We start from the raw sequence: 17,619 nt of genomic DNA on the forward strand, positions 1-17,619 counted from the left end.
CCTCGTTGGGGGGGGCACTTAATAATTATGTGACTATTACATGAGTATAGTAGAAGAGGTAATTAAATTTCATTTTTTCTCACATTTTTACATACAAAAAGGTACCATAAAATGGAATTTGAAAAAAATATTACACATTGAATAAAAAAAGAGTATTTTATTTGTCAAAAATTCGCGCATAAAGAGATTTTTAAATAGCCCTTGAACGCACCTGATATACAAAATTCATACATAGTAACCCTCCCAAGAGCTCCTCCAAAGATCTACAAAGATCCAACTTTTGCTCCAATGCCTAGAGTCCGAAGTTGAAACAGCCATCAGCTTATTCTTACGAAATGTCCTACACGGCTCAACTACCCCAAATTGAGTTCACCAAAGGGCAAGGCAAATGAAGACTACATGCCCAAAACACTCTCAAAGGCTATAGACATCTTCAAGAGAACTCCAGATATAATCTATATCTTGTTCATAAATATAGGAACGATGCCCCTCACATTGTCGTGTCGTGGAATGAACATCGTGGCAACAAATTCTATGATTCCATTTTTAGATGCATAATAGCATTTCTAATAATGTACATAAGTGTGTATAAAGTTATGTTATCTAATTTCATTTACCCAATAACCTTCAAGGTAACTTTCAAAATTTAATGTTAAAATTTACGACGATAGAAAGCCTTAATGATTGAGAGTTTTATTTGTGTACTTTTATCTCATATTTTTAGATCCTATAGCCATCACGATTATCTTAATCCTATAGATAGCATGATTATAATTTATTTATCCTATTTCTTATTTGATCAAATTTTATTTTCTATTTTAGATTCACATATTTATATTGGGATGCATACAAACTCTTCGACACTCTTTTCAAAGATCATGATCATGCTTACATGGACCATGATGTACGTATTCTTGGAGCCATAAGGAAGTTCAAAGTTCAATGTCATGCTTACATACACAATGATGTGTGTATTCTTGGAGCCATAGTATTGAACTCAAGACTTATTATTCAAGACAAAATTGGGATAACCAATCTACCACATTTGGGTGATGGAAAGATAATTAGATTTCCTCTTCAAAAGGGGAGAGAGAGAGAGAGAGAGAGAGAGAGAGAGAGAGAGAAGACGACGACCGGAAATTCCACAATCATAAGAACAATCCACACACACACAACATCAAATAACTTGCTTCATAGCTGTTGAAAAGGGGAGCCTTAAATACTGTCTTTATTTAGCTTCATGGAGTGTTACAAGTTTTCGTGGATTATTAACTTTTTCTTGAGATCACCCAAAGAATTCCAAAAATGCACCTAGGGAAAGAATAAGTTAAAGCAAGTGGCTTTGTGGAAGAGAGAAAAAGATGGTGTAGACTTCCATCCATGTTGGTGGACAATGCCAAGAGCATCTGGTCATAATGGTTCAGATGGTCTGTGGGTGGCCAATTGGTACAAAGCAGAGCTCGATATCCACCAACATCCAAAGAAGTCTGCCACTATGGCATTCGTGAAATGGGTAGCTCAAAGCTATTTTGTGTAGTGCATATTAAACAGGGAAAATTTTATGTTTATTGAGATCTTTACACCCTCTCTACCTATAGATACCACTAGCTATTATCTTAGTGTAACTATTATATATGTGACAATCCTCACATCAACAGAGGAAATTCCTTACTGTTGGAGTCCTCATAGTAGAGCAAAAGGTCCTGAACCCTCTTCTGTTGTAGTTGTTTGGGACTCTTGTCCTTTTTCACTCATCTTGGCAAAGAAAGATGATGCTCATCCCTGCATTCCTCACATAGTGCTCTTCCATTCGTAGAGGCGCTCACACGTTTTTCTCATCCTCCTGCGACAATGTGGAGGAAGACGCCGGACTCCTGGACCTCAAGTCCTTAATAATGGGGCGCAATTTCTCTTTGAGCTTAATCAGGCCGAAGAAGAGAAGACGGTACACCATTGCCATCCCCACCAGTATAAGAAGATCCACCCACTTTGAAAAGCCCTTCACTTGGAATGTGTCCTTCAACACTGAATCACCAGTTATAGGAGGACCGCCCAGAATATTGTTCTCAAATGTAAGTCCCCGGAAATCATTCTTGTAAAAACCCTGCAACAAGCAATACATGTCATTTTGATTAACAGCCCTTGAAAGAAGAAGAAAAAATGCAATTGCTTATTTGTATATATGTATGTCTGAAGTTATCTTTCTAAATATGGATGTCTATATGTATGTATGCACAAAATGTATCAGAAAACCAAGAGTGCATACATACATGTATGCATGCATGTGTCCATACAAACAAATTTATATATCATACAATTATGTCTGTACGGATGTATACATACAAACATAATTGTACGTATACATACATACAGTTATGTATACATGTATGCTTGTATCAGGAATCCTTACAATTATATGTCCCTGCATGTATGTACATATGTATTAGAAAACCTTACAATTATGAAAGTAGTGAAAGGACTAGTACCTCGTTCGCATATGTGTGAAATGCCATGTAAGAAACAGGGTAGGTCCAGAATGGTTTCGGGATGTCATTAGGCAGACGAAAGAATCCCCCAGTTAACATAAACACACCCTGCCACATTCAAAAAGACCATTTTAAGATGACAAAGAAATCTCAAGTTTCAATGACTTGAGCTACCATGTTATGGGCTTCATGCACCTTGAATCATCTCAGATTTTTTCAGGATCACATGATGCTGAGTTTCGGGATCAAAATCTAAACTTGATGCTGAATGTGACAAATCTGACATGCATGTTTGTTGCTGTGTCTAAATACACGTGTTTTTGTCGATATGAAGTGCATCCTCGTGCTCTTTACCAATTAAGAACCCTTCGCATACCTGAATCCCTGCGCCCGTGATGATACCCAAGAGGAAGTCTGGAACAATGCTTGCAACCATCATCATCAGGCTCTCAACCACCAGCATGCACGTGTACAGCGTCAAAACGAAGTAGGCAAAATGATCAAACCCATGGTGAAGATCAACCAAGAAGTACGCAATGGCTCCAGGCAACACCGATATGAGAAACAAGAAAGGGGCTGAAGAAATGGTGTTTGCAACAACAAAAGACGCGACTCCATAATGCCCATTGAGCCTTTCCCTGTCAAAAACCTGAAAGAAGATAGAGGTGTATTATGAGATGTTGTGTCCACATGTCCCAAACAGATTTGCAGATCTGCCCCAGGCTAGTTTTATAACACTACATATAATGAAAGTTAAAGACACTCAATCTCATGGTATTCACAATTTCCCATGAGTTACTTAGGTGAATGCACATGCATCATACTTATGACAAACAGAAATCAAAGCATTATGGTAACAACAATTGCGCATATGTCTCAAGCACAGTCCCTACCACATTACCGAAGGCGATCAATCTTCCATCGGACACAAGGGATTAAGCACTCTGACCGCCTTTCTCATGACCTTCGCATATGCATAAACAATACCAACAAATGCACATAATAGACAAGAGTTTCACAGAATCATACTTCACATACATGCCTTTACATCGAAATTTAATCCATGGACCATATGTTTTGAAAGACACACAATGACCTTTTCTCCTTTTCAAACGCACACAAATCCTGGACAGAGGAACAGGTTAAAGTGCCAACCTTCATGTCTTCCACAAATGCAGGAAATCCTCCAATGGCCATGAAAGTCAAAAATGCCGCCACAAACATAAGCATTGCACCCCGAGCCTACATTCCAAAAGCAGCCAAATGCTTAGTTTGTGAGCATCCATAGTGTTAAAAGAGAGACTCACTCACACTACAATCTGAGAGAGCAAAGTTTTCCATTATGCCAAATGAAAGATAGACCTGAATAGCGCTAAAACCGTTTCCAACTTTGTAGAAAATGGTTCCCACGCAGATGCACAAAGCTATGTAAATGGCAAGTCGTAGCCAGTAGTAACCAAGGTCTCTATACATATTCTTGAATGAACGTATGGTGAGCACGCGCACTTGAGTCAAGAAGTTGGCACCATTGGAAGCAGCTTGCAATGTGTCTCCATTCTACATCAGCATTATCAAAATCACTCAAGCCTTTTAAAAAACTGGCAGTTACAAGTGGTCAATAAAATTGCATGTACATGTCATAATTATGGCAGACCAAGGTGTGGAAAAAGGAGGCTTGCCATACCAATTTTGAGATCTCCTCTACACGGTTCATGACATTTCTCGACACATCTGAGTTCGCGTAGGACTTTGCCAGCATGTCAATCACTTGCTCAACTTTCAGCTTCACTCCTGCTCCTTCCTCAATATCATGTGACTATAAAATGCAAGCAAAGCATATGAAGATCAGTGCATGAGTGCCTGTACGCGTACACACAAGAACTAAACACCAAAAGACAACATTTCCTTACTAGAACATAACTCAAACAGAGTAATATTACTGTCAAATGGTACTACATGTTATTGCTTCTTATTTGGTTTTATCACATACAGAAATTGTCAATACCCCTTTCTTCTTTCTTTTCTTCACAATTTAGCAGAGGGCTTACTTTCTCAAAGTCTTTGTTGATTGTTCTAAGGTAATGATCAGATGGGTTCCGAAGTGGTGGACAAGGGAAGCCATTGGTAGAGAAGAACTGTTTTCCAGAAAAAATAGGCGATGGTTAAAGAACTATTGTCAGAAAAGAAAATGCAAGCATAGCCATTCATTCACTCATGTAAACTAGTCTTGATGATAGGACCTGTTGAGCTCCTGACGTAGGGCCAAAATACACCGTCCGTCCACTTGAGAGCAAGTAAAGAGAACTGAAGAGCTCAAATACATCACTACTGGGCTGATGGATGGAAGCAATTATTGTCCTTCCACCAGATGCTAGACGTCGTAACCGATTGATAACATGAAATGAAGCCGCACTGCAGTAAACATAGATTTAATTAGAATGTGTGCAAAAACTTTTTCACCCTTCCATTCTAGCTAAGCTTGTGGACTATGCAAGCAGTTACCTGTCTAGCCCACTTGTTGGTTCATCCAAAAAGAGCAGGTGGGGTCGAGTTAAAATGTGGATGGCAATTGTAACTCGACGTTTCTCGCCTCCACTAAGGCCCCGTGCTCTCCAACCTCCAATGGTAGTGTTCATAGCACCTTGCAAGCCCATGTCTCGAATAGTGCTTTCTGCCCTCTCCCTCTTCTCTGCAGCAGACATACTGCTGGGAAGCTGCAGCTGAGCCGAATAATACACTGCCTCCCATACCGTCAATGTTGCCATTAAGACATCATCTTGCGTTACATATGCCTAGTAACACAATATCGTCAGAAAGAAAGAAACTAGAGACTGACAAAAAACTCATTCAATGCACTTACAGAGTTCCCATAAGACAATGACTGCTTTCTTCCGTTGACAAGAATTTCGCCCGTCTGCTTGATGCTGGAAGACAACCTACCTGTTCAACAAGACAAATAAAGAAGATGATGCGCTTACCCATATACATGCATTCACGAGGCAATGCTCTCTGCAACTATGCCGCAGAGAAAGAAAGAGAAGGAGAGAGCTTCTTTACCTGCAAGAGTATCAAGGAGTGTGGATTTGCCAGAGCCCGAGGGGCCCATGATGGCCACAATACGCCCAGGCTCCGCAAAGCCATTTGAATTCTGAAGCAGGGCTCTCTTCCCACCGCCATCTTTGCTAGAGACTGTTACCCACACATCCTTCCAAGACAATGTTACCCCTTTTTCCGACATTCTGTCACTTGAATGTCGCCCTATCCCCGAGTGTATTTGATCATTCGAGAAATCTTCTGATGTTGTGGGATGGTCTGAGGATGTGTCTTTCGCTTGATCACATTGTGCGTCGCCCAGGGACCCATATGCGGGGTTCATGCCCAAGTGCAGTTCTATGGCAGATTCCGATAGTGTGGGCGATGGGTACGTGTTTGGGATGGAATAGCGCTTGAGAGGGAAGCTTTCAGACAGAGGAAGCTCTGATCTTGGGCTGGGGTGATGTGTTGAAGATGAGAAGCTATGCCCCTTCATGTCAGCCATGCTTGGAGGACCCAGGAGGAGTATAAGGGGAAGCAAATGTGACCTATCTCTTCGGCATGCGCACACAGTCTCGTGGGCAACCTTAAATGTGAGTGAGAGTCTTTGTACCTTGTGGGTTGTTGATGTGTGGTCTGTGTCTTGTACCTTGTAAGTTGTGGGTCTGTGTATGTAGGATTGAAAGGGAAAAGGGAGAGAGAGCCTAGACCTCGGGCGACCCGGACGTAGACATGACGGCTACTACTTTACTGGGGCTGAGATCAGAAAGAAAAGCAATTCAAACTGGAAGACGATGCATTCACGATCGCCACGTGGGCGTCCCTCGTTACGTTAAAGGCCGACGCTGACTTTTGCGCTCATTCTTTTGGCTGTTTCTTGCTTGGATGCACATTGCAAATTTGCATGCTGAAGGCAGCTGAACTCGGAACTTGGAAGTCTTTTTCCCTAGGCGGCCGTGTTTACCTTGATTGTGTAATGAAACCCTCGAAGGAGAATAGATCCTCCACTTGGCATAGAACGATTGGCTCCTATTGAAGGGAAAGTTACAGCGCAAGAGCTTGAAGGTGACATAAAGCAATAGAGAGGATCATCTAAATTTGAAGCCGGGCTATTGCATATGTACGTAGGAGGGGGGGAGAGAGAAAGCTACTGAGAGAGAGAGAGAGAGAGAGAGAGATTCCATCTGATAACCAATTCCTCCAAAGGTAATGTGAGAGAGAGAGCACATGAGGAAGTGTTGCAGCTAGAAGCATGCTGAGGACTTGGGGGACGATGAGCAGGATGAGGGAAGCGCAGGCATAGTGATGCCAATTTCCGATGCAATCCGCAGAGATACAATCCTCGTGTATATGTATGGACCTTGTGGACGAGTGCAGTTGGGTCTATTGTTGTTGCGGTTGTGCATTTGGAGGATGAGATCCATGACATGCGAATCGAGAGATTTTACATTGTCATGTGCAGAGCTACAGCGAACAATTCAACTGATCTTTGCATCTTCTCACTTGTGCTATACATAGCTTGAGAAGGTAGCACCATCATCCACACCATCCTAATGAAGTTGGAGATGAAGAGGAGCTTGGCTTATCAATAGATGCTTGTACCATATGGAGAAGAGGGGATGCACCCCACCATCAATGGCCTGTGGAGGGCTCATGAAATTGATAGGGCTCTTGTCTAACTGAGTCAGATGCAAAAGAGAGGATGCACTTTAAACATGATCACCTCTTAACAGTTGGATGTATGGAGAAGGAAGTCGATGAGTCTCTTGCCAATAGAGGCACATACAAACAAGAGGGTGCATCATAGCGCTCTTGGTATTGTGACTCAGATGAAATCGAGGACACCTTTGATAGATGGCCTAATGAGGACCAATGAAGTTAGTGTGACTCAGATGCACACTTAGCACATTACACCGGCTTTGATAGTAACGAGGTGAAAATTTTACAATGCTCCCATCAATGTGACTTGTATGGAGAAGAGGGTATTTGCCCCAAACACGGTCACCTATACTACCATACCTACTTGTCGAGGCTTCAATGAAATTAAAGCAAGCTGCTTTGTGAGGTGGCTTGAAGCAATCTCACAAGTGTAGCTTATGCTGAAAGGAAGAGGCCTTGATGTTTAGGTGATCGTATTTTGGGTGTGTCCCCTACTCTCAATAGCACAGCTTCGAGACAGTTCGGGCTCACCTCCGCATTTTGGAGACATATAGTTCTTCACTGCTGTGAATTACCTTGGGTAGCTAGCTAGCATTTTTTTCTTGTATGGTGCTCAAGTGTGAGAATTTCTTTCAATATTGCTTGACAAGGATCCATGTACAAGATGTGTATGTGGAGTTTGGTTCATGTCGATAGATAGGGAACTTCATCTAGGATAAGATGCACGTCAAAGGCGCTTATGGATGTGATGTTCGCATACTACAAAGCTAAGATAGCATATCTGAATGGCTAGTTTCTCGAATGGTTGCATAGGTTTTGGATGCAAATAGTCTATGCCTTGTTGGGAGAATTTGCATCATGCATGTGTCTAACCTTAGTGACTAGTATAATTATGTAAAGCCCATGCATGATTGTTCCTGCCTCGGGAAGTCTATACATGTGAAACTTGGGTGTTTGATGATACCATATACATGTGGTAGTGATGTGTATGAACACACTTAGGACTGTCAGGACATTTTTTCCCCTCATTAGGAGATTTTTTCCCACGTGCGTTGTATATACGCCCATCACTCTAGCGCTAACTTATCTTTCCATTGCACACTAAAGTGATACCCTCTCTGTTGTGTGTCTTGAGCTTCCTTCGTCTTCTCCAAGTTGTGTGTGTTTTCATGCAATCCTAATTCCAAAAATTGACATCAAAGCGGGTTGCGTCCTCCTGGGCTTAGTCGCCAGCAGCTCCAGCACACGCCTGCTCACTTTCTTCGATTTCTGTGAGCTTTGGCGAGCGTTCGCAGGTCGACAAATATGTCGGGTAAGCTCATATTTCGGTTGAGCTTGGTCTACTCAGATATTGATTTGGGCTCATTTTGGCCTTTGTTTCCACTATAGGCAGTACTGCGCAAGCTATTTCATCATTTTGTGCGAAAACTCTGTCGGTGTTGTTTTCTGCATATTAGGTCCCTTACAGTCTTCTACTGTTTGTGCTATATAACACGTGTTGTTCCCGCTTTGTTTCTTCTCTTTTCATGTAGTTTTCACATCAAGTGCAACATTGGCCATGGCTAACAACAACACAAATGTATTCAAGATGTTTGCTGCTGAGGATATATTGGATGGGGACAATTACACTATGTGGGCTTACATGATGCAACATGTCCTTGTGTCAAGGGCATTGATGTACGTCCTGGTTCTGAGGATGTAGGTGATGTTGAGGATGTTGTAGGTTTTGGTGGCAGGATTGTTGCTGCCAGAGTTGTTATGCGCCTACAGTTGAGCAAGCTCGTTGGCATGTAAAAGATGTGCAGGGTCATGCACTGATTGTGTTGTCTGTGAAGCGCACTATTACTGCCCACATTCGTTCAACAAAACCTGCAAAACAGGCTAGGGATATTTTGGCTAGTATTTATGCAAGTCGCATATAATAAAATAAGCCAAGCGTGCGAAACTTTCTAAGGAAATAGAGCGAAAAAAATAAGGGAAGAGGAAAAATTTACAAATTGATTGAAGAGATTGCATTCGACATAGCCATCGCATTTCAACCATTACTGGGGGGATTTGGCTTTGGAGTTAACCATGGGTAGGTAGAGCATGGATAAATATGTAAGGACGGTAGCTATTAAGGGTTGCTTTCAAGAAATTAATACAATGAGTTTCACGATTCCATAAATTGAAAGTGAAAGTTTGTAGTTTTCAAGGTAAAGAAAGTGACCACTACTACCTCTACCAATTTTTGGGTTTCTAAAAGAAGCCTTAGAGGAGGTTTGGGTTAGGCATACTTTCAATGTTCAAGTGATGATTGAGACTTACCTTAAATGTTATTTCATATTTAAAATAGTAAATGGATCTTTTTATTTCACTTTTCATTTCACATCCTAATATGTATTTACTTTTTTTGCATTCTATTGTTTTAGAATGTTAAAGTGAAGCTTCTCCTTCCATAATTCTAGTAAATTCTATGGATACACACACACACACACATACACACATATTGACGAGTTCTTTTTGGCCTGCAGAAGGCCATAGTAGGGTGGGTGGATTTTTGGTGCAATTTTTGGACCGTAGATGCAAGTCGATCGGATGGAGGACACGTGTACAATCTGCTTGTTTTTAAAAAATTTATTAGGTTTTTGTGAAAGGTGTTGACAATTGTGTATCTCTTTCTTTAAAGAGGGCTATTAAAAATTTGGACAGACACAATCTTTTTCGTCCTCTTTTACCTTTTTTTGTTATTTTAGTTTGTAAAACAGTTCTTTTATTTAAGAGAATGGGCTCCATATCATTAAAAAAATTTATCCTAATCGATTGAACATCTTATTTATCAGTCAAATCTTATGTTGCACACCTTTTGAGAACAATATCCCTTTCACTCTCTCTCACTTTAAAGGCTTACGTTTCTTTTCTTCAACGTTGGAGAGGGGGAATGGGGAACACACCCGACACACATGCAATGGTCCCTATATAGCTCAGGGTATTCACAGCACCCCTATCCTCTCGAAAACACCTTCGAAATAAGCAACTCACACTAGCAGGGCCTCGCCTGCACTTCGCCCAACGCACACACACTTTGCACAATCCTAAGACAGTTACCACACCGATCTTGCCCGCTTCTCGCACTTCCACAATTCAACACCTCTCTCTCTTTCTCTCTCACACACACAGGGGGCCCGGGGAACGCACACGCTCACACACACCGGCACCACACAACCTGGAGACGAGCAAAGAAGAAAGGGGGAAGGGGGGAAAAGACGACGCCAAAATCGACAATGAAAGCTTCTCCTTGAAACAAAAAACACATGTACAAGACCCATGTAGCCTGCTCTTGGCTGCACCATAGCCATCACTATTTCACACAGAGGGGCACACACCTCCCTCCAAACTTGCATCCGTCGGCACACCCTCGATCGAAACATCCACTTATGGCTTCACTTCAACAGAAGCCCCCCCTCTTGGCAGCCCTCGCTGGCCTCTTCTTTTTCAAAGTCTTCGCTCTTTCAAGCCACGTCACGACGATCCACAATCATGTACGGCTTCGACTCCTCGAGCGCACGAAGCGTATCTCTTTTTCTCTCCTTCTCCTCCCCTTTTTTCCAAGGCAAAAGGGCAAACCTCCTTCTTCTAAAAAAACCTGCCGAGCTTTCCTCTTTCCTTTTTCTTTCTCAATCAAACTTTTCTCTAGCAATAGCGCTCGGCGCTATTTCCTTGCCTTTTGTTTTTTTACCTTCTTTTGTAACTTGGCCCTTAGTTTTGAAGCTTAACCTTCCTCTTTTTGTGTAGTGTATTTGAAATAGAACAATCGCTCTAGACCAAAGAGTGTTGTGCGTTTCGACGAAAGGGCAGTCACTTTTGTGACTTTTACCAATCCGCCTACAACGTTGTGTGCACGATTGGCTACGTGTCTCACCCGTTCAGAGATATCCAGCGAATTGAACCCAGCACCTTTGTGTAGTGTGTTTGAAATAGAGCAATCGCTCTAGACCAAAGAGTGTTGTGCGTTTCGGCGAAAGGGCAGTCACTTTTGTGACTTTTAACCTTCCTCTTTTAAACTCCAACCAACCCTTGCCTTTTTCATTTACAAAACAAAGGGAGCTCCAACATTTGACTCACGTGCCGTCGGTGTCACGTGTTCGAGTTCGCCTAACACTCCTCTCGTCAAGTTTCCTTTTGCTAGCTTCACACCTGGAGAACTTTTCCACATTCAGAATATTTCCCATCCTTTTACCGCAAGTCGCCCCCCTTGGAAACAAATCAAGTCCGCCCCCTTCTGTCGTGATTGTCCGTCAACTTGAAGTGGACGCACCCCGATGCCCTTGACTCCGATTCAGGTGCCGTTGACTCCGACTAGCATCACATGCTGCATACTACCCACCAGACACCTGGCGAGCTCGAGAAAACACCAAATGGAGTGTTTCCCAATGCGGCCCAACCGCCTCGAAACAGGCCCCTGTCAAAACTTGATTGTCCATAACTTTCCATCCAGAAGCCCGATTCTCAATCCAAAAAGACCAGCGTGCTCCACAACTCGAGCACTTCCCGTGTATCATTTCACACCCGCCTTGACCAACCACCTGTGCCCGCCCAATCTGGCGAGGATCTGCAAACGCATCCCACTTCAACTTGCCATATCTTGCACATCCGGGCTCCGTTTGACGAGCTATCTGGACGAGATTCTAGCGCATCTCAAATACCACATTTCGGGGCACATTTCCCACATCTTGAACACTTTGACCTACCATTCCAATTAGCCCACTTCGGAGGCCCCCCTGGCCTAAAAAACCACTTTAAGCATACATTTTCGATGCCACTCTCTTGCCCAGGGCCTTCATACCTGCTTTAGCCCTCTACCATGCACCTGTTAGCACCCCTTGCACTGCATAGCACACTCTATAGCACGGACCAACTTTGGCTGCACCAACGTGTGGTTGTGAGGCACAAATGGCTTTGGGGGTCCATTTCTTTCACTCTTGTTGGGAGTCATTGAAAACGATCCCCTGTGGTGTGGGGGTTCTCTTTGTACCGCTCGTCCCCGCCAAAGAAACATTACCTCTTTTCTTGTAGGGCTATCTTCTTTTCCAAGTGGAACACAATCAATACTCTCTTCCTATTATACCTTTTGAGAACAATATCCCTTTCACTCTCTCTCACTTTAATGGCTTACGTTTCTTTCCTTCAACGTGTGGTTGTGCGGCACAAATGACTTAGGGGGTCCATTTTTTTCACTCTTGCTGGGGGTCATTGAAAACGATCCCCTGTGGTGTGGGGGTTCTCTTTGTACCGCTCGTCCCCGCCAAAGAAACATTGCCTCTTTTCTTGTAGGGCTATCTTCTTTTCCAAGTGGAACACAATCAATACTCTCTTCCTATTATTGCATTTTTAAAAATGATGCATGACATAGCCTCTTGATATATTCTAACAAACATAAACATATGTAAGATGCAACAAACATAAATATATGTAAGATGCTGCAAAGAATTCTTTGATACCAAACTTAAAAGCTTATAATAGACATTATTTTGCATGAGGTGCTAGCCCTTGTTCAACAAACTTAGGAGTACTCTACTTCTATTGGGGTAGAGAGAGAGAGAGAGAGAGAGAGAGAGAGAGAGAGTCTTGCTTTTGGTCTATCTTGAATCAAACTTGATTATATGGTGTGAAGTGATGAAAGCTCAGAGAAATCAATGTAATAATAAAGATTTTTTAGCCTGCAGAAAGCCATGGGGGAAGATTGAGAAAATGTGCATCTTTTGAACCGTTGATGTAGAGGTTTTTGATGGTGGACAAAGTCCTCTTTGATTGAAAAGGAAGGTTACATAAATATTATCTTCCTTCTATAATATAAATGTTCTTTTACAACTCTCGTCTACTTTTGCATCACATTTCCTTAGGAGGCCACAGAGTGATTCTTCACCTTGTCATTTCACATTTGATTTCACAGCTTCACATGGCTTGACTTTTCTTGCATCCTATAAATTAATTCTAGTCAATATTCAAGAGAGTCTCTTTTATTAAACGGTCGTCATCAGTCGAATTTTCTCCTCACAAAGAAGTGAACCAGAAATACTAGCATAAATTTGCAAGATTTTTTAACTATTTTCTCACAGATTTCACCGTCTTCCCTTTACCATGGTTTGCAACCCGCTAGTCTCGATTTTCAACGGACTCAAGGCTAAGCTGAGGCAATCCTTTCTCGAACACTGATCCAATTAAACAACCTAACGACTTTATCACTTCCTTATTTTTTTAGAAAGCCACCATGACCCTTTCACTTGTTTTTATTGCATAGGGAGGCTCTTTTAAGGTTCAAAAATTGAAGGAAGAATTTTGGGTTCAAATATTGGGGCCATTGTAGGGGGAAGAAATCTAAGTCTGTAGGTTAATGACTTAATAAAATCAAGGTTCAACAAGATTGAAATCATGGGGGTTGGGGTGCTTGAGAACTATGCTTGAAAAATATAGGAATGATTTGGACCTTAGAGGCTCAGTGTAATTGGAAGGGGGTTATATCAAGGGTTGTTCTGAGTGAGAAAGGTTTGATGATGAAAATTAATTGCAATAGGAAGTTTGAATATTAAGGATAGAAAATCCAACGGTAATGGGATCCTAAAGATGTGGAATCTTGTGAAAGATGTTGACTCTAGGATGGTTTCCACGTTACTAAATTGGCTTAGGTATGGCACACACGCATGTCTGTGTGTGTGTGTGTGTGTGTGTGTGTGTGTGTGTGAGAGAGAGAGAGAGAGAGAGAGAGAGAGAGAGAGAGATTCAAGTCATCACCAAGTTTTGTAGGGTTCTAAAGGAGCTCTAGGTATCTCGATCTTGAATTTGGTTATATGGAGTAAAATAAAGGGTTAAGTGAATGACGTAGAGCCAAATCTCAATGCATTGGGTTGAATAGCTTTGTGAAGTGAGCAAGGAAAAAGGCTGGTTTTTGAGACAAGGTTCAACAAGAGGAGTAGGTTCTACTAGAAGAATGTTGCAAAGGCAATTAGACGGAGTTCACTAATGTCTGATATGGGATAGGTTGGGGGCTTGGAAAAGAATCTTGAAATTAGATTGTGGCAACTAGATGCTATAAATAGTATCAAACCTAGTGTTGGCAAAAGGTAGTTGAAGAAGACTTAGTCTGGGCCAACAACAAGATTTGGGCTACACATCATTTCTCAAGCATTGAAGGAGACAAGTGATAACTTAATAAGAGAGGAGGGGAGTGTGGTCTCAAGGTTTAGCAACAACAGATGCATTGGGCTAGCAACAAGATTTGGGCTACACATCATTACTCAAGCATTGAAGGAGACAAGTGATAACTTAATAAGAGAGGAGGAAAGTGTGTTCTCAAGGTTTAGCAACAACAGATGCATGTGGTTTCTTTTGCAATCTTGGATAAGAGGAGTGGACAAGAGTTCTTCAAATTCCATTTAACCTTGGGACCAAACCGGCGCTAGGGTTGGGGTGTTGTACCTCATTGCAAAAAATCCTAAACAAGAATCACATTTGTGCACATGTGAGGGGTGCCAAAGTAAGGGCAGAGATGACTACTCCTCATGCTTCAGTGGTTAAAACTTAAAGCCATTTCTTAGGGAAACAAGAGCGATTGTGATGGGTGGGGTTATGCACCAACTGATGAAGCCCTCACAACATGTACTACTAAAATAACGGGCACTTACAAAGAGTGTTTTCCAAGGGAGTTGGGTGCAACAACTTACAGAGAGAAGATAGAGATGTTGGCACTGAGATAAGGAGGTGAAGTTGTTGAAGGCCGCATAAGCAGCACATGGTGTAAAAGGCTTTGAGGAGACTAGCTTCATGATTGCAAGGTCACTCGGTGGTGGCTATGAGATGATGAGGCCTGCATTGGTTTGAAGGCTACCTGCAAAGGTTTGAAGGCTACAATTGATGAAGATTTGGGCTACCAAGGTCATGCCATTGAGCAACATGTAGGCAGTACCAATGGTTAGATATGTAATATAGAGGGTCATTGATGTTAAAGGAGGTGTCAAGAGATGTAGTAGCATGGGTTGTTGATGCTAAGGGAGCTATCAGGACTTGCAGGTATTAATTTGTTTAAATCTTGTCGATCATGGTATGGGTCACCAAGGAATTCACACCAGCTAAGCCCGAATAGTATTGGCACATGATTAGTAGAATGTGAGACTTAGTGGTGGCAGGCTAGGGTACGATACGCAAGCTTGGGGTAAAGCTTGGAAATGCAAGAGATAGTGCTTCTAGACTATCTTCCAAAGCTTGGCGGGGTACAAGATAAGGAGGAGCCACAGTCATTTGTTTGCAAGCGATAAAGAACCGTCTTGACCATTCAACATTCAAACCAAGCTACCAACATTTAGAACAAGCTATCTAAGTTTTCTATATTTATAGCACCCATGCTTGCATTTGCTGAAATGACAAACACAATGTTTGTTGCTTGATGAATCTTGAAGTGGTTTACCAAGGGGCTATCCTCACAAACAATCAGTAGGGTAGTTGTTGGGTTTAATAACATGCCAGTTCTGTGATGATTACATTGACATTGGTAGTGCAAGGAGCACAAGGAGGGGAGCACTAGTAAAAGCAGATAAAATTGTTGAAGGTCAGTAGAGGGCAACACCAAAAGGTGGGTAGGAGGATGGTATGCATTGGAGTGTGCCGATTGAGGATGTTTACTTTGACAAGGGAAGGGGGGTACAAGTATTGGTTTTGTTTGGGGGCAGAACTACCGTGTCTTGCTTGGTTTGTCTATTTTGTTAAGAGGGAAACAATGCTAGAATCATCCAGTTGAGTGTCTTCCATAGATGATGTACTACAATTACATCATCACATAGTCATGTCCTTTGAAGCTAATGGTTCAGAGTTGGATAATCAAGCCGCATCAATGGAGAGAACAACTTTCATTTCCATCTCAACAAGAAACATATATTCCATATGTGTAACCACAAGGTACCAACAAGGAAGTATCTATTGTAGGTAGGTTGAGGTAGACGTTAGGGACTCTAACAAGATTGAACAATTGAGTATGCCATACAGTGGAATAAAGGGTGCAAATCACCAGATGAACTAGTTGTAAACCCTTCAACATTACAGATTGGGTGTTGTAGGGTGAGTGGTTTAAGGCCTTGAAGCAAGCCGATGATATTTAAGGAAGAGCAGTAAGACATCGTGCTAGCTTAAGGCATGAAGGGAAAGATAGGTCAGGCCATTCAAGACTAGGCAGAATTTGTTCAAGCCTGTAAATGGTAGGAATTGAGACCAAGTTCAAGGTAGAGAGCATATACAAACAATTTCAAGGGTATCCACTAGAGCAGAGGAGGAATTAATGTTGGTGGCCAAAACCTGTAGCATTCCCAAAGAACCAAGGGTAAGGAGGATCTGTCAATGCACAATCTAGGGTAGTGAGTGTCGCATGGAGTAGAGCTACATGGTAAGAGGGCCAAGCTTGGGTAATATTAAGGAAACAAGGGCACATGGTTGAAAGTGACAGTGGTGGTTAGTCCCAAAAACAAGGAGGTCATAGCTAGAGGGCGTCATTGGAGAGTGTCGGGAGATGGCAAGGGAACCTTGGCACAGGACCAAGTGGGAGATGGCTGAAGTAAACCAAAGTTTGGCATACTAGTGTGGCTTTAACTGATGGCAAAATAGAGATGTGGCATAGTGTCGGCTTCATGGCGAGGTTGAACTCCAGTACATGGACTTGGGAGAAGCTCACCAAGGTAAAGTGTTGCAAACCACTCAAGTTGAAGTGGATGATGTTGTAGGAGTTGACTCGCCCATGTCTTATCGTATGTGGAATCTGATGTAACAAACGATAATGGGGCTTGCAGATGTATCATCCAATGTGCAAAGAATTAGTTATAAGGGGACCCGATTGCATGCAAGGGTGCTATCAAGCAGGGCTATGGAGAAGGTACGAAAGGGGATGATTGGCACATTAGGTGTAGGGATTCTGCGATCGTAGCTGAAATGGCATCTTAGTCATTGAGAACGCAGAGAGAGGATGATTGGCACATGAGACAAAGGGAGTTTGCAAGGGCATTTATGATGGTATCTCAGCCATTGAGAATGCAAAGAGAGGATGATGAGGCCTAGAGAGAGTGCAAGAGAGAAAGAGAAGGAAGGCGAGAGAGGATGATGTTCAGCGCCTTGATCTTAAGCCTCAACAACTGCAGAGAGAGCACGATAGAAGTGGAGAAGAGGATCTTGAGGACTTGGTACTATCGGGGTACTATGGTGGCCTTGTGACCTTTACCCCTTCATCATGTGGGTGGGATATGGAGACCAAATGGAACACGAGGGAAAGGATGAAAGGGCATCCAACAAAAACAGCAAGATGAGGGAGATAGTATGGGTGAAAACCTTGGTATCCTAATGTGCCAATGTAGAAGGGTTTCGGTAAGTAGATGGGCAAGATAAAAAGACAAAGGAATTTGAAAGTGCTCTACTTCCTTAGAAAGTT

The 17,619-nt window shown here is 42.3% G+C and overlaps 1 protein-coding gene across 1 annotated transcript; it reads right to left on the minus strand.

The window, feature by feature from the left end:
* Positions 1–1,211: 1,211 nt before the first annotated feature.
* Positions 1,212–6,116, minus strand: LOC147442359 (ABC transporter G family member 1-like). The gene is made up of 11 exons (XM_086528560.1): positions 5,544–6,116; positions 5,347–5,426; positions 4,989–5,278; positions 4,727–4,898; positions 4,535–4,621; positions 4,171–4,302; positions 3,849–4,043; positions 3,642–3,728; positions 2,863–3,135; positions 2,487–2,594; positions 1,212–2,104 (listed from the first exon to the last, which is right to left on the minus strand). Exons 1-11 carry the CDS (start codon positions 6,022–6,024, stop codon positions 1,823–1,825), a joined length of 2,187 nt encoding a protein of 728 aa, XP_086384686.1. The 5' UTR covers positions 6,025–6,116; the 3' UTR covers positions 1,212–1,822.
* Positions 6,117–17,619: the final 11,503 nt, after the last annotated feature.

The sequence above is a fragment of the Adiantum capillus-veneris genome, chromosome 14, assembly GCF_014529385.1.
Source record: "Adiantum capillus-veneris isolate H3 chromosome 14, ASM1452938v2, whole genome shotgun sequence".
Lineage (NCBI taxonomy): Eukaryota > Viridiplantae > Streptophyta > Polypodiopsida > Polypodiales > Pteridaceae > Adiantum > Adiantum capillus-veneris.